General features: G+C 53.6%; 2 protein-coding genes across 2 annotated transcripts; both read right to left on the bottom strand.

Moving 5' to 3' along the window:
• Positions 1-477: 477 nt before the first annotated feature.
• LOC311158680 (uncharacterized protein) lies at positions 478-12616 on the bottom strand (the record flags this gene model as incomplete). Its single annotated transcript, XM_084214251.1, has 12 exons — positions 478-618; positions 718-862; positions 1529-1549; positions 1703-1764; positions 1870-1949; positions 2128-2226; positions 2589-2696; positions 3337-3408; positions 4491-4562; positions 10072-10163; positions 10328-10734; positions 11981-12616. The coding sequence occupies 12 exons, from the start codon at positions 12614-12616 to the stop codon at positions 478-480; spliced, it is 1935 nt and encodes a 644-aa protein (XP_084070377.1).
• Positions 12617-14131: 1515 nt separating this feature from the next.
• On the bottom strand, positions 14132-26238 carry LOC311158679 (uncharacterized protein; the record flags this gene model as incomplete). The annotated part of the gene is made up of 12 exons (XM_084214250.1): positions 14132-14272; positions 14372-14516; positions 15183-15203; positions 15357-15418; positions 15524-15603; positions 15782-15880; positions 16243-16350; positions 16991-17062; positions 18146-18217; positions 23694-23785; positions 23950-24356; positions 25603-26238. The coding sequence occupies 12 exons, from the start codon at positions 26236-26238 to the stop codon at positions 14132-14134; spliced, it is 1935 nt and encodes a 644-aa protein (XP_084070376.1).
• Positions 26239-26258: the final 20 nt, after the last annotated feature.

Here is a 26258-nt window from a genome sequence, read left to right as displayed (position 1 = left end):
AGGAGCCTGACACACTTTCAGAGGAGTCTGTGAGGAAAAGTCCCCTCAGCCACTGCCAGGGCTGTCTGCCTCCTCTGCAGGCTCAGTATTCCGGGAATTCAAAGAGCCTCAGCTGCCACTGTGTCTTCCTCTGAATATTTCTTGTTGTGCAGTACACAGGGAGAATATTTTGTGCTAGATTCTCCTCTGGGCTTTGAGGTAAATCTCAGTAATTCTGGTGATTTTTATGTCCAGATGAACTTTTTATAGATAGCAATGAAAAGGGAAGAAGAAGTACCATAGAAAATTAATTGCTCAAAATGTGAGCGGCCTAACCACACAAAAAATGAAATTTAAACCGAAGAATTTTTTTTTATTTTTTTTTCCTTCAGGTAAGGTAAAACATGCAGAGCTAGAAAAGTCTTTAAGAGATGCGACCAGCTCCAAGCTGTATGAAAATCAAAGTGGTAAAGGATGAGAAAGGGCATGGGAAAATCTTCAGCCCTTCTTGTTGAAGGTCCAAGAGTATGAGAACTGAGTCTGGCTGTTGCCCATAGGTAACACGTGCTGTTTGTAGAGGAGAGCAGGTGCCCCCAGCTGTTGGTGGCCCAAGCCCTGCGTGGCTGGCCAGTTGCAGTCCTAGCTGGACCAGGGTGGTGAGCTCGGGAGGGGAGGAGGTGGGGGGATCTCAGGAGGCTTCCGCTTCAGGGCCGGGCTGGGGGGCCGTGGGGGAGGCACGGAGGGCTGGTGCTCTGCTTTCTTGGGCAGCTGCTGCTGCCGAGGCCACGTGTGAGAGCTGTCAAAACCGAGGGTCTCTGGGCTCTCTGGGGGAGAGGGAGAGGCACGCCTTCTCGGCCGGGATGCTGGAGCAGCGGCAGCGCGACTGTGGAGAGAGGAGGTGGCTGAGTCCCCAGCTGCCAGTGGCACACAGGGACCCTCCTGCACAGCAGGGCCCAGGGCTGGCAAGGCTCCCCAGCACGGCTGGAGCTGCTGGCACAGCTTGGCCCAGCTGCACAGCTGCCCCTCACGGCCCCGGCGAGCAGGGGACGGCTCTGGGCAGGGTCCCTGGCCAGGAGCGGGCCCCAGAGCGCCTCTGCCTTTCCAGGGCAATCTCCTCCCTGCTCTTTCTCCTCCCCACCGTGCTCTGCCTCTGCCCTGTGCCCCTGGGGCTGCTCTCGGCCACGCAGCCTCAGTGGGAGCCAGCCCTGGCTGCAGCCCCAGCCGGCCCCCCAGGACAAGGCCCCGCACTTCAGAGGCCAACGTAAGCAGTGGGCAGCAACAGAACCCTCAGCAGAGTCATTTGGACAACCATGGACTGGCCACAGCTCCACTGCAGCCTCACTGGGAATGTTCCCTGACCATGAGCAGCCTTTAAAGGCAGCTGTTTGAAGTAGAAAATCATTAAATACTCACCATTTTCCCTTCCAGCAACATAAGATTCCAGCACAGAAAATCAAGGGGCAAAGTGCCCCAACAGCCAGAATGGCCATCAACTTAAGCAGACAAGGTGTTCCCCAGCAGAAGACTTTCCTCCAGATGTTGTCATTACGTGTTGAGGTGCCGGCTGCATCTGTGGGAGCAAAGGGGAGCGTGAGCCCGTGCTGTGCTGCCCTGCTGAGCTGGCAGCACGGTGGATCCGGCCAGGACGTTCTGGCTCCCAGTTTTCCCCCGAGCTGGGGCCTGCAGGCACCTTGCTGCCCCTTGCACCAGGACTGCTCAGTACCCGAGCCCCTGAGCCTGCATGCCATAATTCCTCTCTGCTGTGCCCTTCTGCTCCAGGCAATACTTGTCAAAGACAGGGAGAATGACAAGGAAAATGCTCTGGGTTTTGGAGCTGCTCCAGGGCCCTCCCTCCTGCAAACAGCTGCCTCGCTGCATCTACCCAGAGACCGGCAAATCGCAGGGGATCTCGGGCCCGTGGTGCAGTTTGGGCTCCCTGTCAGCTGATGGCAAACGCCTTCCAGCAGAGGCTGGGGAGAAGCTGCAGCCAGGCCAGGCTGGGGAGCAGCCCTGCAGGGCGTGGAAGCAGCAGTGGGGCAGCGAGGCTGCCATGGATCCCTTCCCGCTGTGCCGGGCACGGCGTGTGCAGATGTGCAGCCAAAGCCCCCGGCTGCTGAGCCCCAGGGAAGGCTGAGGGAATGCACCCACCACGCTGGCTGTCCACATCACTCCGTATTTTTTCTAGATGTTTGGATTCCTCAAGGGACTTACGAGCTCCTATGCGTTTGTTCTTCCTTCTCAGGGGACCTTAAGAGAAATATTTCCATTTCCTAGCAATGGGTCCCACAGAAGCAGGGCTCAGCCTGCGGGGTCAGCAGGGACACACTACTCACGTCTGCGACGGGAGCTGGGCTTGCGTGCAACATCCACCAAAGGACCTGGGAAAGTCCTCCGTGCAGACAGCCCTGTAACTCAACAGCCACAGAGGCTTCTGTCATCTCTGCTCATCTGCAGGGACACCACTGAGCCGCAGGAGCGGTGAGGGGATGGTGCAGGGCGAGGGCACACACGTGCGTGGTTCTGTCCTGGCACCTGCAGCGATGCCCCCCTGGCCGAGCTGTGGGCTCTGAGCTGGCAGAGCTCTCCCAGGGGGAAAGGCCCTGACCTACCCTGCCCATATCCCAGAGACTCAGTAATGGGTATGGGATGGGAACCCAGAACATCGTTGTCAACAGGATCATCTTCCTGATTAGGATTATCTTCATCATCAGGTTCAGCTGCAAAGAAAGGCAGGAGAGAACAGCTCCCGTGACACTGCTGAAGATTCTCCTTCAGGCCCGAGTGGCAGTGAGGGCACCTGGGTGATTGGTGCCCTCCAAGGCACTCCCTCAGCTCTGCCTTCCACTCACAGCAGGGCCAGGGGGACCACGTGCCTGCAGTGGCCCCACACTGGGATGGAAGGAGCCCCTTGCGGGGCACACGGGACAGAAAGGACTCCCTGGGTCTGCCAGCAGCTCCAAACCCAGCCCCAGGCAGGGCCAGGGCTTGGCAGTGGCAGCAGGAGCAGCTCAGGCTCCCTGGGGCTGGCACAGGAGCTGTGAAAGGCTCAGCCCCGGGGCACAGCCCTGGGCCCGGCCCCTTCCCTCTCTGCTCTTCTCCGTGGCTGCACAGGGCACACAGAAGGACACACTGGCATTGCACACGGGAGGAAATGGACAGCTAAATGCTCCTTCCTCCCACTGACAGCCATCCTGTGGGATCAATGTTGGGTACAAAGTAGAAATTTGCAGGCCAGGGTTCCTAGAATCCATCAAACTTCACAGGATCTTAAGGGAAATGACAGAGGAACGCTACTCTGGACCACGATTACTCTTGGACAATGATTACTCTGTTAGGAAAGGGTTGCTGTTAGCCTACCTTCACCAAGCTCCAAGGTACTTAAGCTGTGCTTTACCAGCGTTTCCAAATGATCAAAGTCACGATCCCAGTCTAGAAAGGAGCACAGATGGAAACCCTCCCATGGTGTCATGGTGTGTTGGGATCCCTTTCTCTAGGGAACCCAGCACTGCACAGGGGTCAGGTAATGCTGTGTTCCAGGAGCGCCAAGCAGCAGAGAGGGCAGCTCAAGCCTCAGCCGGGCTCAGGCCCAGAGGCACAGCAATTACCTCTTGGCACTGTGCCTGGCATCGCCTCCCTTCCTGCAGCAGAGGCTGCCAATGAGCCCCTGCTTCCTCCGGGAAACTGAGCCTTCAGCACAGCCTCTCCTTCCATCTCTGCAGGAAGGAAAAGGGAGAGCTGGATCAGGTAGGGCTGTTCCCCAGTGGGAAGGTGGCATCTTCAGGAGGCAATGCTTGTCCAAGCAATGGATAAGATTCAGGAGAAAGATCCGGTTATTGGGGCTGCTCCAGGGCCCTCCCTTTTCCAAAGAGCTGCCCCTTCCAAGGTGCTCTGACACTGGGAAATTGCAGGGGATCTCATGGGGTGCATGGCCCTTGGTGCAGTTTTGGCCCCCCAGGTCAGCTGATGGCAAATGCCTTCCTGCAGAGGCTGGGGAGAAGCTGCAGCCAGGCCAGGCTGGGGAACAGCCCTGCAGGGCGTGGAAGCAGCAGCGGGGCAGCGAGGCTGCCATGGATCCCTTCCCGCTGTGCCGGGCACGGCGTGGGCAGATGTGCAGCCAAAGCCCCCGGCTGCTGAGCCCCAGGGAAGGCTGAGGGAATGCACCCACCATGGCACCTCTCCAGATCACTCAGCATCTGGTGCAGATGTTTGGCTGCATCCAGGGACTTGCTGTCTCCTGTATCTTTCGTGTTGCCTGTTGGAGTTCCTTAAAATAAAGTAGTTCCTCTTCATGTGCATGGATCTCCCAAAACCAGGGCTCAGCCTGTGGGGTCAGCAGGGACACACTATTCACCACTGCCGTGGGAGCTGGGCTTGTGTGCAGCAACCAAAAAAAGGACCTGGAAAAGACCTCCCTGCAGACACCCCTGTAACCCAACAGCCACAGAAGCTTCTGTCACCTGGTTCTTGCAGGTTGACTGTGATAATTCTTGGAGGGAAAGTTGAGAACTTACCTGCAAAGGCTCCCAAGGGTTCCAAGCCATCTTCCATCCAACCTCTTGGAGAAGCATTCCCAGGACCCTCATCTAGAAGGGAGAACAGATCAGAAGTGTTTCCATGGTATGCTGGAATCTCCTTCTGCCTTAGGGATCTGGGCACTGCAAGGGAGGGAAATGCACCCACCATGGCATCTCTGCATCTGGCCCAGATGTTTGGCTGCCTCCAGGGATTTCTTACCTTCTGTGACTTGCTTCTTGGCTCTTAGAGGACCTTAAAGCAAGGTAGCTCCTGAGGATGGGTTGGATAAGGCTGTGGGAGCCAGATGTCAGTGGACAAGGCCAAAGCTGCAAAGGGGCTGGGGCAAGCCGGGTAACTCTCCACCCTCTTTTCAGGCCCTGTGACCCATCCCTCCAGAGGAAACAGGGGCTGCCCAGGCCCCATGGGGGCTCTCTCCCTCCCGCAGAGGAAACCCTCCCTAAAGGCCTGGGGAAAACCATGCCCAGCGCTTCCCGGGGAGCAGGGAGCGCTGTCCCGGGACAGGGGAGCCAGGCTGCCGGCTCACCTGCTCCCCGCGCTGGCAGCGGAGCAGCCTGGGCAGCCCTGGCAGGCAGGGCCACGGCCAGGAGGAGCAGCAGGAAGAGGCGCAGAGCAAGGGCCATAGTGCCTTGCCCTCTGCCAGTCGCGCAGCTCTTGCTGCCACCGCTGTCCCGACACCGCTGTCCTGACACCGCTGTCCCGATGTCAGCACCATTTGTTATGGACTGAGAGGCTGGACACTGTGATGCTGTAGAACCACAGGGCTCTGTGACCCCAGAGCCTGCTGTGACATCACAATCCTGCTGTGACCCCAGAGCCTGCTGTGACATCACAATCCTACTGTGACCCCAGAGCCTGCTGTGACATCACAATCCTGCTGTGACCCCAGAGCCTGCTGTGACATCACAATCCTGCTGTGACCTCGTGGCCTGGGGAAGATGGACCTCAGCACTGGAATTTTCTTTCTTGGGGAGGGAGCTTGTTCTGCCTGGCAGTTGTATCCAAGGGCTGGGCCTGCCCGCCCAGGTCGAGCTCACTGCTCTGTGTTCTGGGCACTGGCACAGGAGATCACATTGAGACAAAGTAAAAATTTTCCAGGGTAGAAGTCCATTTTCATTTAGGCGAAATGTACATCTTTACGGTTTCTGTAATTTGAAAACGTAGCTATTTAGTGTGACTGCCTGTTCTTGCAAAAAGCCTAGGCTCAGAGAAACTGCTTCAGTGAAGGACAGAGAAAGGTGGTGGGGGGGAGACAGAGGGAGATAGAGAGAGACAGAGACTGCTAAGGGGGCAGGTCAGCCTGACCTAGCAATTCTTTCTGATAAGAACTAGCGCCAAATGTCACGCGAAATTTGTAAAAATAGATATGCATGAACCTATTGTAAAATTGTATGCATATGCATTTGAGAGAGAGCTAAAAAGAGACCTGAAGTTCCCAGAGGTGTGCATGCCTTTTAAGGAGAGTAATCTCCATGTGTCCAGCGCTGCAATAAACATACCAGCTTTGCAACTTTATCAGAGTTGTGGAGCTTTCAGTCTTCTCCGCAAAACAACATCCAAGCATTTCTGAGCTCCTCAGGCACTGTCAGCTCCAGCCCAAGATGCTGAGGAGTGAGTGATCTCTGGCTGGAGACAAGTGCCACATTCCCTCCTGTCAGCAGCTTCCCAGCTGGAAGTTTGGCACCTTGGGGTGGCCATGGCTAACACAGCCCTTTGGTTTCACAGCCCAGGTGAAGCCTTTACTTCAGCATTTGCTCTTCATGTGCAATTTAAGGCTCTGCTTCCACTTGTGGTCCTCAAAGGGCACAGTCAGTCAATAAAACAGCAGGGAAAACCACCCAGCCTCTTCAATGCTTTGATATGCCAAAGGAAACCTTGAGGAGCACAGGGTGTGTCTGTGCTGCCTGACCAAGCCAGAGGCCTTCCATGAAGGAGTGGCTGCCTCAGTGCACAAGGGAAGAGCTAGAGATGCCACCAGCCTGGACTTCTGTAATGCCCTGGACACATCAGCCTTGCCCAGCATCCTTGTCCCTCCCTTGGTGAGCTGTGGATCTGATGGAGGCACAGTTTGGAGAATGAGGAATTGCCTGGCAGGTCACAGACAGGGGGTTGTGGTCAATGGCTCAGAGGCCTGATGGATGTCAGTGACCAGTGGTGTCCCTCAGGGTGACCGCGAAACCCCCCTGGACACTGGGAACTCAGTGTCCTGATGGTGCTGCTGGACAAGAGAGCTGAAGGTGCCTCCCTGTGCTGGGTTGTACGATAGGTGTGTATTCTATTTGCCATCTGTTAAGAGGTGGGGCAGGTATCTTCTCTTCATGAGACAGTTTTCTTTATCTCTTCCACAAACCCATCCTCCATCCAGGAGATATTTTCTGTTAATGGGCCAGCGAGTGTCCCTGCATGGCTGATAAATTCCATCATCCCATCGGAAGAAGCTCCACCCAGGGGAGGAGCCAAGCATTCCTATCCAGACAGAATCTGAGGTTTTGGGGACACCACAGCAGCCGTTTTCCTACTGGATTCCCAGAGGAAGACCAGGCCCTTCTAAACCACCACTGGAACTTCAGAGGAAAACTCAAGGCCATGGTTGGGATTTTAGATCAGTGATTGCAAGTAGGTCTCAGATGAAGGTCTAGAAGAGGGATTTGAATAATAAAAGAGCTTTTAAAATCTGAACCTAAAAGAAGAAAGCATTTCCTCGATAAATATGAAACTATAAACAGGAACAGTGTGTAAAGCTCATAGCTTGGACTCATTCTTGAATATGATCCTCTCTGGAAGAAATTGGACTTTAGCTGGAGGAAGCCTGTGGCTCACCAAGCCAGTCAGGGTGAATTCTCAGGAGAGATATCTGCAATTGTCAATGCTTTCTGCAGGTCACCCAAATCCCCCCCGTTCTTCTCCAGCCCTACCCTGCAGCATTAGCTCTTGCCAACTCCAGACCCTGCTCACAAACTCTGTGTGGCAGCTGGCAGGGGAGAAAACTGTTCACTGGAAAGGTGACTGAAACACAGGCAGGCTTTAACAGTACAGGTAACAGCAACTGAAACACAGCATTGTCCTAGACTGGGAAGCAATATGTATTCTGTTGACCATCTGTTAGAGGTATGGCAGTTGTTTTCTGTTCATTGGGCCATTTTCTTTATCTCTTCCACAACCAGTCCTCTTTCTGGGGAGACATCTGCTGGAAAGGGGCCAGTGAGTGTCCCTGCATGGCTGATAAGAATTCCATCATCCCATTGTGAGATGCTCTGCCCAGAGGGAGGAGCTAAACATTCCCAACTGGATATAATCTGGGCTCTTGGGACATCAGAACAGCATTTCCACTGGATGCCCAGAGGAACAGCTGCCTCTTCCACTGGATTTTCAGAGAAGACTACACCCTTTTCTACAGGATCCCTGCTCCAACAGAACCCCACCTGACACTCCAGGAGGGCTGCAGCCACAATTCCAATTGGACTGCTATGAGCACCCTGACCAACAGGGTGTCAGGTTGTGTACTGACTCTGTCAGTGTTGTTTTAGTTTACTGCATTGTTTATTTTATCTTTTTATTTTCTTCCCTACTAAAATAACTGTTATTCCTGCTCCCATATCTTTGCCTGAGAGCCCCCCTTAATTTCAAATTTATCATAATTTGGAGGGAGGGGGTTTACAGTTTCAGGTTCAAGGGAGGCTCCTGCCTTCCTTAGAAGAGACCTGTTTTTCCAAACCAAGACAAACCTGACTTAACCAACAGGGCAATGACACTCTTGCCAAGTGACAGAACCCTGTGGATTCCCAGCTGTCCCTCCCTCTCCATGCCTCAGCCAACCCATCTCTTCCCCTCACCAAGCACTCCCAGCAGCTCACCCGAGCCACACCCATGGATGAGGGCTCCTGCACATCAGAAGGTGATTCTCTCGGAGCAGGAGGCCTCTGGGCTGCCTGAGCACCGGTGGGAGCAAGCAGAGGGAGTGGGACAAGCTGGGACAGCCAAGGCTGTGTGGGGCAGAGCTGCTGCTGAACACTTTCCCCACCCTAACACACAGCCCTGCACTGCTTATTCACCATTTTGTGCCAGTTTGGGCACCTCTTGTGCCACTCTGGGAACATGTGGAGCGATGGGATTCCATGTGTTACGGAATACGAGCACAGGCATGCAAGTCCCAATTATCATTATGCATCTCTGAGTTACACTGTTTGCACCAAGAGCTGTTTCACTGGACGGGGAGCTGCAGGTGCTTTGTGGCCAACAGAGAATCTCAAGGGGTGGAAGCTGGCCTGGGCCTCTGCTAAAGTGCCACAGGGCTAAAAAAGGGGTGTAGTTCCCAAATGGTCAGTCCAGCACCATTCCTGAGCTTGACACTCACTTTAAATTAGCATGCAATTTAAAAGTAGGTATTACAAATGAAGGTTGTCTTACAAGAAACATGTCATTTACATTTCTAAATTTGCACTCTTTGTTTTGATGTAACCCATGAAGTTCCTGCACTGCAAGGCCAGTGGATGTTGTTCATTGCCTTTAACCTGTTTCAAGGTGATCTTTTTTTATCCTTCATCGTACTTTGGAAAAGCAATTCCACAGGACAAGAACCCATCTTAGATCTTTGGTGCTCATGCCAAGGAGAAGGTGACAGCCCTGACAAGCTGTGTGATCCCTTTTAGCACCAGGACTTGTGTCACTCCTCCAGAGACCCCTGACAGTCACCTTGAATGTTACGTGCCCTCGCAGTGGTTTTTAAATCCTATGAACGTTTAAAGAAATGCTTCTATTTTCTTTGATCTTCTGCAACCATGCATGTATTAACATACAAATGCTGGCAGAAAGACACTGGACAAAATGGTTATTTTTAGAATTTCCTCACTTCATAAAACAGTACAATAGCAAGGATGCCACAAATAACTCACTATGAATTCTTCTTATAAGCAAACAGAGGAAGTGTGAGTTTAGGAAGAGGCAAGGACTTCAGAAGATGCAATTTATTAAAATACTAGATTTAGTAGTGTAAGTAAAAATATGTCTAGAAATACTGGTTTTGCTTTGGGTCAGTGGAAATATAAACTAGATTTTATTGCATAGGTCAGTCTGAAACTTGGGCAGAGATGACTAACACTTAATAACCACCGGTGAGTGCAAGTTTGGTCTGAGATTAAAAGCAACAAAAGCAGTGAACTATTAAATTTGTGACCACCTTTCTAACTTCTGGAAGGATTTGTTAATGCCACTACAAAAGTGGGGTTTAGTTGGCTAGTGTTTTTTGTTGAGATTCCCACTCTACTCTTTTGTGGGTTTAGGAACGTTTCAGCTTCTCTCCTCTATTACCTGTTCTCTCAGTGAAGAAGCAATGAAGTCACAGCAAGTTTCAAACCACAGGCCAGACGTTGTCCTTGTGTGCTTTTCCCCAGTTCTGAGGACAAGCTGAAGAGCTTGAATATGAAATGGAGAGTCAGCCATCTGATTACAGCTGGCTTGGGATGGGACCTACGGACCAGGAAAGGCAGCGAAAGAAGTGTGTTGGCAATGGTTTCTGAAGGAGTGTCAGCAGTTTGTGTTGGGGCTTTCCTGAAGCATTACCATGCTGAGTCCTGTTGTTGTGTGTCTGAGGAGTGACTTCAGCTCTCTGTAGATCAGCATCCTGACTTTGGCCTGGAAGACTCCTAGATCTCCTAAAGACCCGACCAAGAAAATGGATGAGCAGCTTCTAATTTCCCTCTGGCCAGATTTTACAAGGTGTTTTGGAGATATCTAATAAGCCCCAGCCAGAGATTCTCAAACTCACTTGTGCCCCAACACTGATTTTATAGGCACTTTTTGTCAGACTCCAACCTACCTGTCGTGCTGCAGTTGTGATTCCAGCTGCTGGATGTGTATTTGCAGATGTGGCACCTCCTTAGCTCTCACTTCCAGCTCCTTCACTTTGCCAAGACTGTTCAGGACAGCGTGTCTGGCCTCTTCCACTTTCCTCCTCATCTCTGCCTGCTCCCTCTTCAGGTGACGGTTGCAATCTTCCAGGCTGACCAGAGCTTCCTGAGAGCTCTTCAGCTCCTTCTCCAGCTCCTGACTGAACCTGATGGCTTCTTCAATCTGCCCATCCCTGGAGCTCCGCATGAGCTCCATTTCCTCCAGGACACTCTGGAGGCACTTGGTCTGGGAGTGCTTCTGTGTTAATGGTGTCTTCCTCCCTATGAAGCAGGATCCTTCTTCTGCATGGCTGGCATGGCTCTTCCGCAGTCCCACCAGCAATGACCAGGAGCACAAAGCAGGGAGAAATTGATGGGTTTTAATGAAGACTGGAAGGGGCTGGATTGTGCTTTGTTGGTTTGGTTTTTTTTTGTTTCAGTCACATAGAGTTGATCAGCAACTAACTTTGCCAAATACAGAGACAAGGAAACAATCTCTGGAAAGTAGTTTTTAATACCTAGCTATGCAATTAATTTTCAAACTACACATTACCATGTTATTGCACAAGTTTCGGAGTAGTTTTCATGTCATTACTATGGTCTGTACTCAGGAGTCAGGCAGTCTGCTGAAAAAGATATTTCCAATGAAGTTGTGTTCAGAAGAAGAGAGCAGAGAGCAGCTGGGGGTGTTCTGGAGCTCTCCTCTTTGTCGTTTCCATTCTTCCTGGGACCTCTGACTGGTGACTTTGTGTTTGCTGCTGATTTCCTTTCCCTTTTCCAGAGGAAAATGGTGAAAGTGTCTCTGACCTGCCTTGCTGGACATTGTGAAGACAGCAGTCATCTACTGCAAGTGGAAGTATCCCAGGTGGAGCAGAGTTCTGTGAGTGCTGTGTTAGTATCAAATCCCACCTGGTGAGACCTGCCACAACAATGGGTCCATGCTGCCCTTCCCTGCTCTGCCTGTTCCATGCTATTTCATGCCAGAGGAATTTAACTGCTGTTAAGTGTGTGTACAGCAGAACCAGCCCTGGAATTAATGGGGCTGTGCAGAGGAGCCCCAGACTATTCATCAGCCTGCCTGCAGAGCTGGCTCCAACTCTGAACTCTTGTGACCGCACTCTAAGGAAAACATCTTTCTAATGTTCCTTACAGGAACTTCTCACTGAGACACTGCTTGTGCTTGTGCAGGCAGGACTCCAAAAGTTCTTTCTCACTTCAAGAAAAACCCTGCACTGGTGTACATCCAGCACATGGTATCAGCACATCCTGACTGCACGTGCAGTAGAAGCAGCAGCAGCATTGTACACCTGGGTTTGTTAAGCTGAACTGCCCTACGCTTTTAACAGAGTGCTCACCACAACTATATTGATGGTACACCGGTGCCATACATTCCTGCTTAAAGCCTCCCTGTAACTAAACTTTGCTAAAAAGTTAATGCCGAGGATGAACGAGCAACTTCGGTCTCAGTCTGGCAGTGGAGGGGTTATAAACACTGATTCTGCGAGTGCAGCATCTCTCCTGAAGCACTCGGGGCCAGCCGAGCCGCCCCCGGGAGGCCGGTGCAGAAGCCGGCCCGGACTCACCTGCAGCGCCAGGCACCGCGCATCGCTGCTCTGCAGGGCGGCGCGCATGTCCTCCACCAGCTCCCGCAGGCTGCCGTTCTCCTCCTCCAGCTTGGCCATGCGGTCCTCGGCCTGCTCCAGCGCCACGGTCTCCTCGTAGCACTCCCGGGAGCAGGGCCCCGGCGGCCGCCGCTCGGCGCTGCCCGCGGCTCCGCGGCCGGCGGGCTCGGTGCGGCGGCGGCGGCGGGGGCTGCGCAGGCGGATCTGGGTCTCGATGTGCTCGCTCTCCCGGCCCAGCGGCAGCCGCGGCCCCGCGCGGGTGCTGAAGTGGCCGCAGAGCCGCGCGTGGAACTGGCGGAAGGTGAGCTCGGCCGAGAGCCCGTCCCACAGCCCCGCGCACTCCTCGGGCTCCGCCGCCTCCTCCAGCCCCAGCACCTGGCACAGCGTGCGGAAGTCCTCGCCGGGGATGCGGCCCGAACCGGCGCAGTCCAAGTCGTGGAAGATCTCCTGCAGGTACTGGTCCAGGCCGGTGGCCAGCACGACGATCTCGTTCTCCACGCCGCGGTCCAGCCCGTAGTGGTAGGCGAGGGCGCTGACCAGCCACTGCGTGCGCCGGGCCGGCCGCCCGTAGGGGTCCCAGCCCTCAGGCGGCTCCATCGCGCCCGCCCGGCCCGCGGCGCTGCCCGAGCATCCTGAGCTCCCGCCCGGCCGAGCGCTCGGCCCCGGCCCGCGGCGGGGCGGGACGGGCGGGGCGGGGCCGCCGCCGCTCCAGCGCCGCTCGCCGAGCGCCCGGCTCGCCCCGCAGCGGAGCCGCGTCCGCCTTTGTCCGGCACGAAAGGGGATTCCGGCAAAGCGGCCGGCTGCCACCCTGCTCCGTTTGGCTGCCAAGCCTGCGCCCCAAGTGTCTTTCTCAATTTCTTAACTCATTTCTCCCTTCTGGTTTCTCTTTAACACAAGCAACACAAGAGCATCGCACAATCCACTTTGACAAGTAAGGCTTGTGAACGAGTGAGTGCTTCCACTAAATTAAAATCCCAATGTGCATGAAAGCCGACCTTCTGTTCGCTCAGACCTGCTCACCTCTGTAGATGAGGTGACTTTATGGTGTTGCTGGGTGGGTTTGAAGAGGTCTGGGACAGAGGTGAGCAAGCGTTAAACTCGTTCAAACGAGCTGCCCGAAGCAGTTACTTTAGTCTCTCTTTGGCTGCGGAGTAGGACCGCAGGCAGCAGCACCAGCAGGGCTCCTCCACCAGCAGGGACATGCCAGGAGCCAGGAGGGGACCGTGGCACCAGCCGTGCCCAAGGGCTGAACAGGGTGGCAATGTCAGGTGCTGCTAACAGGCTGCATTAAGAGCCCAGGCAAGGCGTGGTGAACAGCAACCAGTTTGGGAGCCATGCAAGGAGTCCTGCCAAGAGCAAATCGTTCTAATGTTCTCTCTAGGACAAAAAAGAGGCAAACCAATCTGGCTGATAGGTGAGGAAAGAGAATTCAACCTCATTTAAAGCGCTGCTTAATTCAGGGTTGGCTTTCTTTTGAGTGAACTGATGCTAAGAAATATTTGCTCACATATGATGGGGTTTCTCTGCAAACAGGCTTTGATGAGAAATTTCTGACCACATTTGCTTTTGCTCTTTAAGATAAGTCAAGAACCTGAGTAGCTTTGTTGAGGAATAGAGAATTGTTTGTAGCTCAGGAGGAGCCTGACACACTTTCAGAGGAGTCTGTGAGGAAAAGTCCCCTCAGCCACTGCCAGGGCTGTCTGCCTCCTCTGCAGGCTCAGTATTCCGGGAATTCAAAGAGCCTCAGCTGCCACTGTGTCTTCCTCTGAATATTTCTTGTTGTGCAGTACACAGGGAGAATATTTTGTGCTAGATTCTCCTCTGGGCTTTGAGGTAAATCTCAGTAATTCTGGTGATTTTTATGTCCAGATGAACTTTTTATAGATAGCAATGAAAAGGGAAGAAGAAGTACCATAGAAAATTAATTGCTCAAAATGTGAGCGGCCTAACCACACAAAAAATGAAATTTAAACCGAAGAATTTTTTTTTATTTTTTTTTCCTTCAGGTAAGGTAAAACATGCAGAGCTAGAAAAGTCTTTAAGAGATGCGACCAGCTCCAAGCTGTATGAAAATCAAAGTGGTAAAGGATGAGAAAGGGCATGGGAAAATCTTCAGCCCTTCTTGTTGAAGGTCCAAGAGTATGAGAACTGAGTCTGGCTGTTGCCCATAGGTAACACGTGCTGTTTGTAGAGGAGAGCAGGTGCCCCCAGCTGTTGGTGGCCCAAGCCCTGCGTGGCTGGCCAGTTGCAGTCCTAGCTGGACCAGGGTGGTGAGCTCGGGAGGGGAGGAGGTGGGGGGATCTCAGGAGGCTTCCGCTTCAGGGCCGGGCTGGGGGGCCGTGGGGGAGGCACGGAGGGCTGGTGCTCTGCTTTCTTGGGCAGCTGCTGCTGCCGAGGCCACGTGTGAGAGCTGTCAAAACCGAGGGTCTCTGGGCTCTCTGGGGGAGAGGGAGAGGCACGCCTTCTCGGCCGGGATGCTGGAGCAGCGGCAGCGCGACTGTGGAGAGAGGAGGTGGCTGAGTCCCCAGCTGCCAGTGGCACACAGGGACCCTCCTGCACAGCAGGGCCCAGGGCTGGCAAGGCTCCCCAGCACGGCTGGAGCTGCTGGCACAGCTTGGCCCAGCTGCACAGCTGCCCCTCACGGCCCCGGCGAGCAGGGGACGGCTCTGGGCAGGGTCCCTGGCCAGGAGCGGGCCCCAGAGCGCCTCTGCCTTTCCAGGGCAATCTCCTCCCTGCTCTTTCTCCTCCCCACCGTGCTCTGCCTCTGCCCTGTGCCCCTGGGGCTGCTCTCGGCCACGCAGCCTCAGTGGGAGCCAGCCCTGGCTGCAGCCCCAGCCGGCCCCCCAGGACAAGGCCCCGCACTTCAGAGGCCAACGTAAGCAGTGGGCAGCAACAGAACCCTCAGCAGAGTCATTTGGACAACCATGGACTGGCCACAGCTCCACTGCAGCCTCACTGGGAATGTTCCCTGACCATGAGCAGCCTTTAAAGGCAGCTGTTTGAAGTAGAAAATCATTAAATACTCACCATTTTCCCTTCCAGCAACATAAGATTCCAGCACAGAAAATCAAGGGGCAAAGTGCCCCAACAGCCAGAATGGCCATCAACTTAAGCAGACAAGGTGTTCCCCAGCAGAAGACTTTCCTCCAGATGTTGTCATTACGTGTTGAGGTGCCGGCTGCATCTGTGGGAGCAAAGGGGAGCGTGAGCCCGTGCTGTGCTGCCCTGCTGAGCTGGCAGCACGGTGGATCCGGCCAGGACGTTCTGGCTCCCAGTTTTCCCCCGAGCTGGGGCCTGCAGGCACCTTGCTGCCCCTTGCACCAGGACTGCTCAGTACCCGAGCCCCTGAGCCTGCATGCCATAATTCCTCTCTGCTGTGCCCTTCTGCTCCAGGCAATACTTGTCAAAGACAGGGAGAATGACAAGGAAAATGCTCTGGGTTTTGGAGCTGCTCCAGGGCCCTCCCTCCTGCAAACAGCTGCCTCGCTGCATCTACCCAGAGACCGGCAAATCGCAGGGGATCTCGGGCCCGTGGTGCAGTTTGGGCTCCCTGTCAGCTGATGGCAAACGCCTTCCAGCAGAGGCTGGGGAGAAGCTGCAGCCAGGCCAGGCTGGGGAGCAGCCCTGCAGGGCGTGGAAGCAGCAGTGGGGCAGCGAGGCTGCCATGGATCCCTTCCCGCTGTGCCGGGCACGGCGTGTGCAGATGTGCAGCCAAAGCCCCCGGCTGCTGAGCCCCAGGGAAGGCTGAGGGAATGCACCCACCACGCTGGCTGTCCACATCACTCCGTATTTTTTCTAGATGTTTGGATTCCTCAAGGGACTTACGAGCTCCTATGCGTTTGTTCTTCCTTCTCAGGGGACCTTAAGAGAAATATTTCCATTTCCTAGCAATGGGTCCCACAGAAGCAGGGCTCAGCCTGCGGGGTCAGCAGGGACACACTACTCACGTCTGCGACGGGAGCTGGGCTTGCGTGCAACATCCACCAAAGGACCTGGGAAAGTCCTCCGTGCAGACAGCCCTGTAACTCAACAGCCACAGAGGCTTCTGTCATCTCTGCTCATCTGCAGGGACACCACTGAGCCGCAGGAGCGGTGAGGGGATGGTGCAGGGCGAGGGCACACACGTGCGTGGTTCTGTCCTGGCACCTGCAGCGATGCCCCCCTGGCCGAGCTGTGGGCTCTGAGCTGGCAGAGCTCTCCCAGGGGGAAAGGCCCTGACCTACCCTGCCCATATCCCAGAGACTCAGTAATGGGTATGGGATGGGAACCCAGAACATCGTTGTCAACAGGATCATCTTCCTGATTAGGATTATCTTCATCATCAGGTTCAGCTGCAAAGAAAGGCAGGAGAGAACAGCTCCCGTGACACTGCTGAAGATTCTCCTTCAGGCCCGAGTGGCAGTGAGGGCACCTGGGTGATTGGTGCCCTCCAAGGCACTCCCTCAGCTCTGCCTTCCACTCACAGCAGGGCCAGGGGGACCACGTGCCTGCAGTGGCCCCACACTGGGATGGAAGGAGCCCCTTGCGGGGCACACGGGACAGAAAGGACTCCCTGGGTCTGCCAGCAGCTCCAAACCCAGCCCCAGGCAGGGCCAGGGCTTGGCAGTGGCAGCAGGAGCAGCTCAGGCTCCCTGGGGCTGGCACAGGAGCTGTGAAAGGCTCAGCCCCGGGGCACAGCCCTGGGCCCGGCCCCTTCCCTCTCTGCTCTTCTCCGTGGCTGCACAGGGCACACAGAAGGACACACTGGCATTGCACACGGGAGGAAATGGACAGCTAAATGCTCCTTCCTCCCACTGACAGCCATCCTGTGGGATCAATGTTGGGTACAAAGTAGAAATTTGCAGGCCAGGGTTCCTAGAATCCATCAAACTTCACAGGATCTTAAGGGAAATGACAGAGGAACGCTACTCTGGACCACGATTACTCTTGGACAATGATTACTCTGTTAGGAAAGGGTTGCTGTTAGCCTACCTTCACCAAGCTCCAAGGTACTTAAGCTGTGCTTTACCAGCGTTTCCAAATGATCAAAGTCACGATCCCAGTCTAGAAAGGAGCACAGATGGAAACCCTCCCATGGTGTCATGGTGTGTTGGGATCCCTTTCTCTAGGGAACCCAGCACTGCACAGGGGTCAGGTAATGCTGTGTTCCAGGAGCGCCAAGCAGCAGAGAGGGCAGCTCAAGCCTCAGCCGGGCTCAGGCCCAGAGGCACAGCAATTACCTCTTGGCACTGTGCCTGGCATCGCCTCCCTTCCTGCAGCAGAGGCTGCCAATGAGCCCCTGCTTCCTCCGGGAAACTGAGCCTTCAGCACAGCCTCTCCTTCCATCTCTGCAGGAAGGAAAAGGGAGAGCTGGATCAGGTAGGGCTGTTCCCCAGTGGGAAGGTGGCATCTTCAGGAGGCAATGCTTGTCCAAGCAATGGATAAGATTCAGGAGAAAGATCCGGTTATTGGGGCTGCTCCAGGGCCCTCCCTTTTCCAAAGAGCTGCCCCTTCCAAGGTGCTCTGACACTGGGAAATTGCAGGGGATCTCATGGGGTGCATGGCCCTTGGTGCAGTTTTGGCCCCCCAGGTCAGCTGATGGCAAATGCCTTCCTGCAGAGGCTGGGGAGAAGCTGCAGCCAGGCCAGGCTGGGGAACAGCCCTGCAGGGCGTGGAAGCAGCAGCGGGGCAGCGAGGCTGCCATGGATCCCTTCCCGCTGTGCCGGGCACGGCGTGGGCAGATGTGCAGCCAAAGCCCCCGGCTGCTGAGCCCCAGGGAAGGCTGAGGGAAATGCACCCACCATGGCACCTCTCCAGATCACTCAGCATCTGGTGCAGATGTTTGGCTGCATCCAGGGACTTGCTGTCTCCTGTATCTTTCGTGTTGCCTGTTGGAGTTCCTTAAAATAAAGTAGTTCCTCTTCATGTGCATGGATCTCCCAAAACCAGGGCTCAGCCTGTGGGGTCAGCAGGGACACACTATTCACCACTGCCGTGGGAGCTGGGCTTGTGTGCAGCAACCAAAAAAAGGACCTGGAAAAGACCTCCCTGCAGACACCCCTGTAACCCAACAGCCACAGAAGCTTCTGTCACCTGGTTCTTGCAGGTTGACTGTGATAATTCTTGGAGGGAAAGTTGAGAACTTACCTGCAAAGGCTCCCAAGGGTTCCAAGCCATCTTCCATCCAACTTCCTGGAGAAGCATTCCCAGGACCCTCATCTAGAAGGGAGAACAGATCAGAAGTGTTTCCATGGTATGCTGGAATCTCCTTCTGCCTTAGGGATCTGGGCACTGCAAGGGAGGGAAATGCACCCACCATGGCATCTCTGCATCTGCCTCCAGGGATTTCTTACCTTCTGTGACTTGCTTCTTGGCTCTTAGAGGACCTTAAAGCAAGGTAGCTCCTGAGGATGGGTTGGATAAGGCTGTGGGAGCCAGATGTCAGTGGACAAGGCCAAAGCTGCAAAGGGGCTGGGGCAAGCCGGGTAACTCTCCACCCTCTTTTCAGGCCCTGTGACCCATCCCTCCAGAGGAAACAGGGGCTGCCCAGGCCCCATGGGGACCCTCTCCCTCCCGCAGAGGAAACCCTCCCTAAAGGCCTGGGGAAAACCATGCCCAGCGCTTCCCAGGGAGCAGGGAGCGCTGTCCCGGGACAGGGGAGCCAGGCTGCCGGCTCACCTGCTCCCCGCGCTGGCAGCGGAGCAGCCTGGGCAGCCCTGGCAGGCAGGGCCACGGCCAGGAGGAGCAGCAGGAAGAGGCGCAGAGCAAGGGCCATGGTGCCTTGCCCTCTGCCAGTCGCGCAGCTCTTGCTGCCACCGCTGTCCTGACACCGCTGTCCCAACGTCAGCACCATTTGTTATGGACTGAGAGGCTGGACACTGTGATGCTGTAGAACCACAGGGCTCTGTGACCTCAGCCTGCTGTGACATCACAATCATGCTGTGACCCCAGAGCCTGCTGTGACATCACAATCCTGCTGTGACCCCAGAGCCTGCTGTGACATCACAATCCTGCTGTGACCCCAGAGCCTGCTGTGACATCACAATCCTGCTGTGACCTCGTGGCCTGGGGAAGATGGACCTCAGCACTGGAATTTTCTTTCTTGGGGAGGGAGCTTGTTCTGCCTGGCAGTTGTATCCAAGGGCTGGGCCTGCCCGCCCAGGTCGAGCTCACTGCTCTGTGTTCTGGGCACTGGCACAGGAGATCACATTGAGACAAAGTAAAAATTTTCCAGGGTAGAAGTCCATGTTCTTTTAGGTGAAATGTACATCTTTAAGGTTTCTGTAGTTTGAAAACGTAGCTATTTAGTGTGACTGCCTGTTCTTGCAAAAAGCCTAGGCTCAGAGAAACTGCTTCAGTGAAGGACAGAGAAAGGTGGTGGGGGGGAGACAGAGGGAGATAGAGAGAGACAGAGACTGCTAAGGGGGCAGGTCAGCCTGACCTAGCAATTCTTTCTGATAAGAACTAGCGCCAAATGTCACGCGAAATTTGTAAAAATAGATATGCATGAACCTATTGTAAAATTGTATGCATATGCATTTGAGAGAGAGCTAAAAAGAGACCTGAAGTTCCCAGAGGTGTGCATGCCTTTTAAGGAGAGTAATCTCCATGTGTCCAGCGCTGCAATAAACATACCAGCTTTGCAACTTTATCAGAGTTGTGGAGCTTTCAGTCTTCTCCGCAAAACAACATCCAAGCATTTCTGAGCTCCTCAGGCACTGTCAGCTCCAGCCCAAGATGCTGAGGAGTGAGTGATCTCTGGCTGGAGACAAGTGCCACATTCCCTCCTGTCAGCAGCTTCCCAGCTGGAAGTTTGGCACCTTGGGGTGGCCATGGCTAACACAGCCCTTTGGTTTCACAGCCCAGGTGAAGCCTTTACTTCAGCATTTGCTCTTCATGTGCAATTTAAGGCTCTGCTTCCACTTGTGGTCCTCAAAGGGCACAGTCAGTCAATAAAACAGCAGGGAAAACCACCCAGCCTCTTCAATGCTTTGATATGCCAAAGGAAACCTTGAGGAGCACAGGGTGTGTCTGTGCTGCCTGACCAAGCCAGAGGCCTTCCATGAAGGAGTGGCTGCCTCAGTGCACAAGGGAAGAGCTAGAGATGCCACCAGCCTGGACTTCTGTAATGCCCTGGACACATCAGCCTTGCCCAGCATCCTTGTCCCTCCCTTGGTGAGCTGTGGATCTGATGGAGGCACAGTTTGGAGAATGAGGAATTGCCTGGCAGGTCACAGACAGGGGGTTGTGGTCAATGGCTCAGAGGCCTGATGGATGTCAGTGACCAGTGGTGTCCCTCAGGGTGACCGCGAAACCCCCCTGGACACTGGGAACTCAGTGTCCTGATGGTGCTGCTGGACAAGAGAGCTGAAGGTGCCTCCCTGTGCTGGGTTGTACGATAGGTGTGTATTCTATTTGCCATCTGTTAAGAGGTGGGGCAGGTATCTTCTCTTCATGAGACAGTTTTCTTTATCTCTTCCACAAACCCATCCTCCATCCAGGAGATATTTTCTGTTAATGGGCCAGCGAGTGTCCCTGCATGGCTGATAAATTCCATCATCCCATCGGAAGAAGCTCCACCCAGGGGAGGAGCCAAGCATTCCTATCCAGACAGAATCTGAGGTTTTGGGGACACCACAGCAGCCGTTTTCCTACTGGATTCCCAGAGGAAGACCAGGCCCTTCTAAACCACCACTGGAACTTCAGAGGAAAACTCAAGGCCATGGTTGGGATTTTAGATCAGTGATTGCAAGTAGGTCTCAGATGAAGGTCTAGAAGAGGGATTTGAATAATAAAAGAGCTTTTAAAATCTGAACCTAAAAGAAGAAAGCATTTCCTCGATAAATATGAAACTATAAACAGGAACAGTGTGTAAAGCTCATAGCTTGGACTCATTCTTGAATATGATCCTCTCTGGAAGAAATTGGACTTTAGCTGGAGGAAGCCTGTGGCTCACCAAGCCAGTCAGGGTGAATTCTCAGGAGAGATATCTGCAATTGTCAATGCTTTCTGCAGGTCACCCAAATCCCCCCCGTTCTTCTCCAGCCCTACCCTGCAGCATTAGCTCTTGCCAACTCCAGACCCTGCTCACAAACTCTGTGTGGCAGCTGGCAGGGGAGAAAACTGTTCACTGGAAAGGTGACTGAAACACAGGCAGGCTTTAACAGTACAGGTAACAGCAACTGAAACACAGCATTGTCCTAGACTGGGAAGCAATATGTATTCTGTTGACCATCTGTTAGAGGTATGGCAGTTGTTTTCTGTTCATTGGGCCATTTTCTTTATCTCTTCCACAACCAGTCCTCTTTCTGGGGAGACATCTGCTGGAAAGGGGCCAGTGAGTGTCCCTGCATGGCTGATAAGAATTCCATCATCCCATTGTGAGATGCTCTGCCCAGAGGGAGGAGCTAAACATTCCCAACTGGATATAATCTGGGCTCTTGGGACATCAGAACAGCATTTCCACTGGATGCCCAGAGGAACAGCTGCCTCTTCCACTGGATTTTCAGAGAAGACTACACCCTTTTCTACAGGATCCCTGCTCCAACAGAACCCCACCTGACACTCCAGGAGGGCTGCAGCCACAATTCCAATTGGACTGCTATGAGCACCCTGACCAACAGGGTGTCAGGTTGTGTACTGACTCTGTCAGTGTTGTTTTAGTTTACTGCATTGTTTATTTTATCTTTTTATTTTCTTCCCTACTAAAATAACTGTTATTCCTGCTCCCATATCTTTGCCTGAGAGCCCCCCTTAATTTCAAATTTATCATAATTTGGAGGGAGGGGGTTTACAGTTTCAGGTTCAAGGGAGGCTCCTGCCTTCCTTAGAAGAGACCTGTCTTTCCAAACCAAGACAAACCTGACTTAACCAACAGGGCAATGACACTCTTGCCAAGTGACAGAACCCTGTGGATTCCCAGCTGTCCCTCCCTCTCCATGCCTCAGCCAACCCATCTCTTCCCCTCACCAAGCACTCCCAGCAGCTCACCCGAGCCACACCCATGGATGAGGGCTCCTGCACATCAGAAGGTGATTCTCTCGGAGCAGGAGGCCTCTGGGCTGCCTGAGCACCGGTGGGAGCAAGCAGAGGGAGTGGGACAAGCTGGGACAGCCAAGGCTGTGTGGGGCAGAGCTGCTGCTGAACACTTTCCCCACCCTAACACACAGCCCTGCACTGCTTATTCACCATTTTGTGCCAGTTTGGGCACCTCTTGTGCCACTCTGGGAACATGTGGAGCGATGGGATTCCATGTGTTACGGAATATGAGCACAGGCATGCAAGTCCCAATTATCATTATGCATCTCTGAGTTACACTGTTTGCACCAAGAGCTGTTTCACTGGACGGGGAGCTGCAGGTGCTTTGTGGCCAACAGAGAATCTCAAGGGGTGGAAGCTGGCCTGGGCCTCTGCTAAAGTGCCACAGGGCTAAAAAAGGGGTGTAGTTCCCAAATGGTCAGTCCAGCACCATTCCTGAGCTTGACACTCACTTTAAATTAGCATGCAATTTAAAAGTAGGTATTACAAATGAAGGTTGTCTTACAAGAAACATGTCATTTACATTTCTAAATTTGCACTCTTTGTTTTGATGTAACCCATGAAGTTCCTGCACTGCAAGGCCAGTGGATGTTGTTCATTGCCTTTAACCTGTTTCAAGGTGATCTTTTTTTATCCTTCATCGTACTTTGGAAAAGCAATTCCACAGGACAAGAACCCATCTTAGATCTTTGGTGCTCATGCCAAGGAGAAGGTGACAGCCCTGACAAGCTGTGTGATCCCTTTTAGCACCAGGACTTGTGTCACTCCTCCAGAGACCCCTGACAGTCACCTTGAATGTTACGTGCCCTCGCAGTGGTTTTTAAATCCTATGAACGTTTAAAGAAATGCTTCTATTTTCTTTGATCTTCTGCAACCATGCATGTATTAACATACAAATGCTGGCAGAAAGACACTGGACAAAATGGTTATTTTTAGAATTTCCTCACTTCATAAAACAGTACAATAGCAAGGATGCCACAAATAACTCACTATGAATTCTTCTTATAAGCAAACAGAGGAAGTGTGAGTTTAGGAAGAGGCAAGGACTTCAGAAGATGCAATTTATTAAAATACTAGATTTAGTAGTGTAAGTAAAAATATGTCTAGAAATACTGGTTTTGCTTTGGGTCAGTGGAAATATAAACTAGATTTTATTGCATAGGTCAGTCTGAAACTTGGGCAGAGATGACTAACACTTAATAACCACCGGTGAGTGCAAGTTTGGTCTGAGATTAAAAGCAACAAAAGCAGTGAACTATTAAATTTGTGACCACCTTTCTAACTTCTGGAAGGATTTGTTAATGCCACTACAAAAGTGGGGTTTAGTTGGCTAGTGTTTTTTGTTGAGATTCCCACTCTACTCTTTTGTGGGTTTAGGAACGTTTCAGCTTCTCTCCTCTATTACCTGTTCTCTCAGTGAAGAAGCAATGAAGTCACAGCAAGTTTCAAACCACAGGCCAGACGTTGTCCTTGTGTGCTTTTCCCCAGTTCTGAGGACAAGCTGAAGAGCTTGAATATGAAATGGAGAGTCAGCCATCTGATTACAGCTGGCTTGGGATGGGACCTACGGACCAGGAAAGGCAGCGAAAGAAGTGTGTTGGCAATGGTTTCTGAAGGAGTGTCAGCAGTTTGTGTTGGGGCTTTCCTGAAGCATTACCATGCTGAGTCCTGTTGTTGTGTGTCTGAGGAGTGACTTCAGCTCTCTGTAGATCAGCATCCTGACTTTGGCCTGGAAGACTCCTAGATCTCCTAAAGACCCGACCAAGAAAATGGATGAGCAGCTTCTAATTTCCCTCTGGCCAGATTTTACAAGGTGTTTTGGAGATATCTAATAAGCCCCAGCCAGAGATTCTCAAACTCACTTGTGCCCCAACACTGATTTTATAGGCACTTTTTGTCAGACTCCAACCTACCTGTCGTGCTGCAGTTGTGATTCCAGCTGCTGGATGTGTATTTGCAGATGTGGCACCTCCTTAGCTCTCACTTCCAGCTCCTTCACTTTGCCAAGACTGTTCAGGACAGCGTGTCTGGCCTCTTCCACTTTCCTCCTCATCTCTGCCTGCTCCCTCTTCAGGTGACGGTTGCAATCTTCCAGGCTGACCAGAGCTTCCTGAGAGCTCTTCAGCTCCTTCTCCAGCTCCTGACTGAACCTGATGGCTTCTTCAATCTGCCCATCCCTGGAGCTCCGCATGAGCTCCATTTCCTCCAGGACACTCTGGAGGCACTTGGTCTGGGAGTGCTTCTGTGTTAATGGTGTCTTCCTCCCTATGAAGCAGGATCCTTCTTCTGCATGGCTGGCATGGCTCTTCCGCAGTCCCACCAGCAATGACCAGGAGCACAAAGCAGGGAGAAATTGATGGGTTTTAATGAAGACTGGAAGGGGCTGGATTGTGCTTTGTTGGTTTGGTTTTTTTTTGTTTCAGTCACATAGAGTTGATCAGCAACTAACTTTGCCAAATACAGAGACAAGGAAACAATCTCTGGAAAGTAGTTTTTAATACCTAGCTATGCAATTAATTTTCAAACTACACATTACCATGTTATTGCACAAGTTTCGGAGTAGTTTTCATGTCATTACTATGGTCTGTACTCAGGAGTCAGGCAGTCTGCTGAAAAAGATATTTCCAATGAAGTTGTGTTCAGAAGAAGAGAGCAGAGAGCAGCTGGGGGTGTTCTGGAGCTCTCCTCTTTGTCGTTTCCATTCTTCCTGGGACCTCTGACTGGTGACTTTGTGTTTGCTGCTGATTTCCTTTCCCTTTTCCAGAGGAAAATGGTGAAAGTGTCTCTGACCTGCCTTGCTGGACATTGTGAAGACAGCAGTCATCTACTGCAAGTGGAAGTATCCCAGGTGGAGCAGAGTTCTGTGAGTGCTGTGTTAGTATCAAATCCCACCTGGTGAGACCTGCCACAACAATGGGTCCATGCTGCCCTTCCCTGCTCTGCCTGTTCCATGCTATTTCATGCCAGAGGAATTTAACTGCTGTTAAGTGTGTGTACAGCAGAACCAGCCCTGGAATTAATGGGGCTGTGCAGAGGAGCCCCAGACTATTCATCAGCCTGCCTGCAGAGCTGGCTCCAACTCTGAACTCTTGTGACCGCACTCTAAGGAAAACATCTTTCTAATGTTCCTTACAGGAACTTCTCACTGAGACACTGCTTGTGCTTGTGCAGGCAGGACTCCAAAAGTTCTTTCTCACTTCAAGAAAAACCCTGCACTGGTGTACATCCAGCACATGGTATCAGCACATCCTGACTGCACGTGCAGTAGAAGCAGCAGCAGCATTGTACACCTGGGTTTGTTAAGCTGAACTGCCCTACGCTTTTAACAGAGTGCTCACCACAACTATATTGATGGTACACCGGTGCCATACATTCCTGCTTAAAGCCTCCCTGTAACTAAACTTTGCTAAAAAGTTAATGCCGAGGATGAACGAGCAACTTCGGTCTCAGTCTGGCAGTGGAGGGGTTATAAACACTGATTCTGCGAGTGCAGCATCTCTCCTGAAGCACTCGGGGCCAGCCGAGCCGCCCCCGGGAGGCCGGTGCAGAAGCCGGCCCGGACTCACCTGCAGCGCCAGGCACCGCGCATCGCTGCTCTGCAGGGCGGCGCGCATGTCCTCCACCAGCTCCCGCAGGCTGCCGTTCTCCTCCTCCAGCTTGGCCATGCGGTCCTCGGCCTGCTCCAGCGCCACGGTCTCCTCGTAGCACTCCCGGGAGCAGGGCCCCGGCGGCCGCCGCTCGGCGCTGCCCGCGGCTCCGCGGCCGGCGGGCTCGGTGCGGCGGCGGCGGCGGGGGCTGCGCAGGCGGATCTGGGTCTCGATGTGCTCGCTCTCCCGGCCCAGCGGCAGCCGCGGCCCCGCGCGGGTGCTGAAGTGGCCGCAGAGCCGCGCGTGGAACTGGCGGAAGGTGAGCTCGGCCGAGAGCCCGTCCCACAGCCCCGCGCACTCCTCGGGCTCCGCCGCCTCCTCCAGCCCCAGCACCTGGCACAGCGTGCGGAAGTCCTCGCCGGGGATGCGGCCCGAACCGGCGCAGTCCAAGTCGTGGAAGATCTCCTGCAGGTACTGGTCCAGGCCGGTGGCCAGCACGACGATCTCGTTCTCCACGCCGCGGTCCAGCCCGTAGTGGTAGGCGAGGGCGCTGACCAGCCACTGCGTGCGCCGGGCCGGCCGCCCGTAGGGGTCCCAGCCCTCAGGCGGCTCCATCGCGCCCGCCCGGCCCGCGG

The sequence above is a fragment of the Fringilla coelebs genome (genome assembly GCF_963513975.1).
Source record: "Fringilla coelebs genome assembly, chromosome: 13".
Lineage (NCBI taxonomy): Eukaryota > Metazoa > Chordata > Aves > Passeriformes > Fringillidae > Fringilla > Fringilla coelebs.
This window is presented reverse-complemented; position numbering and strand designations above follow the sequence as displayed.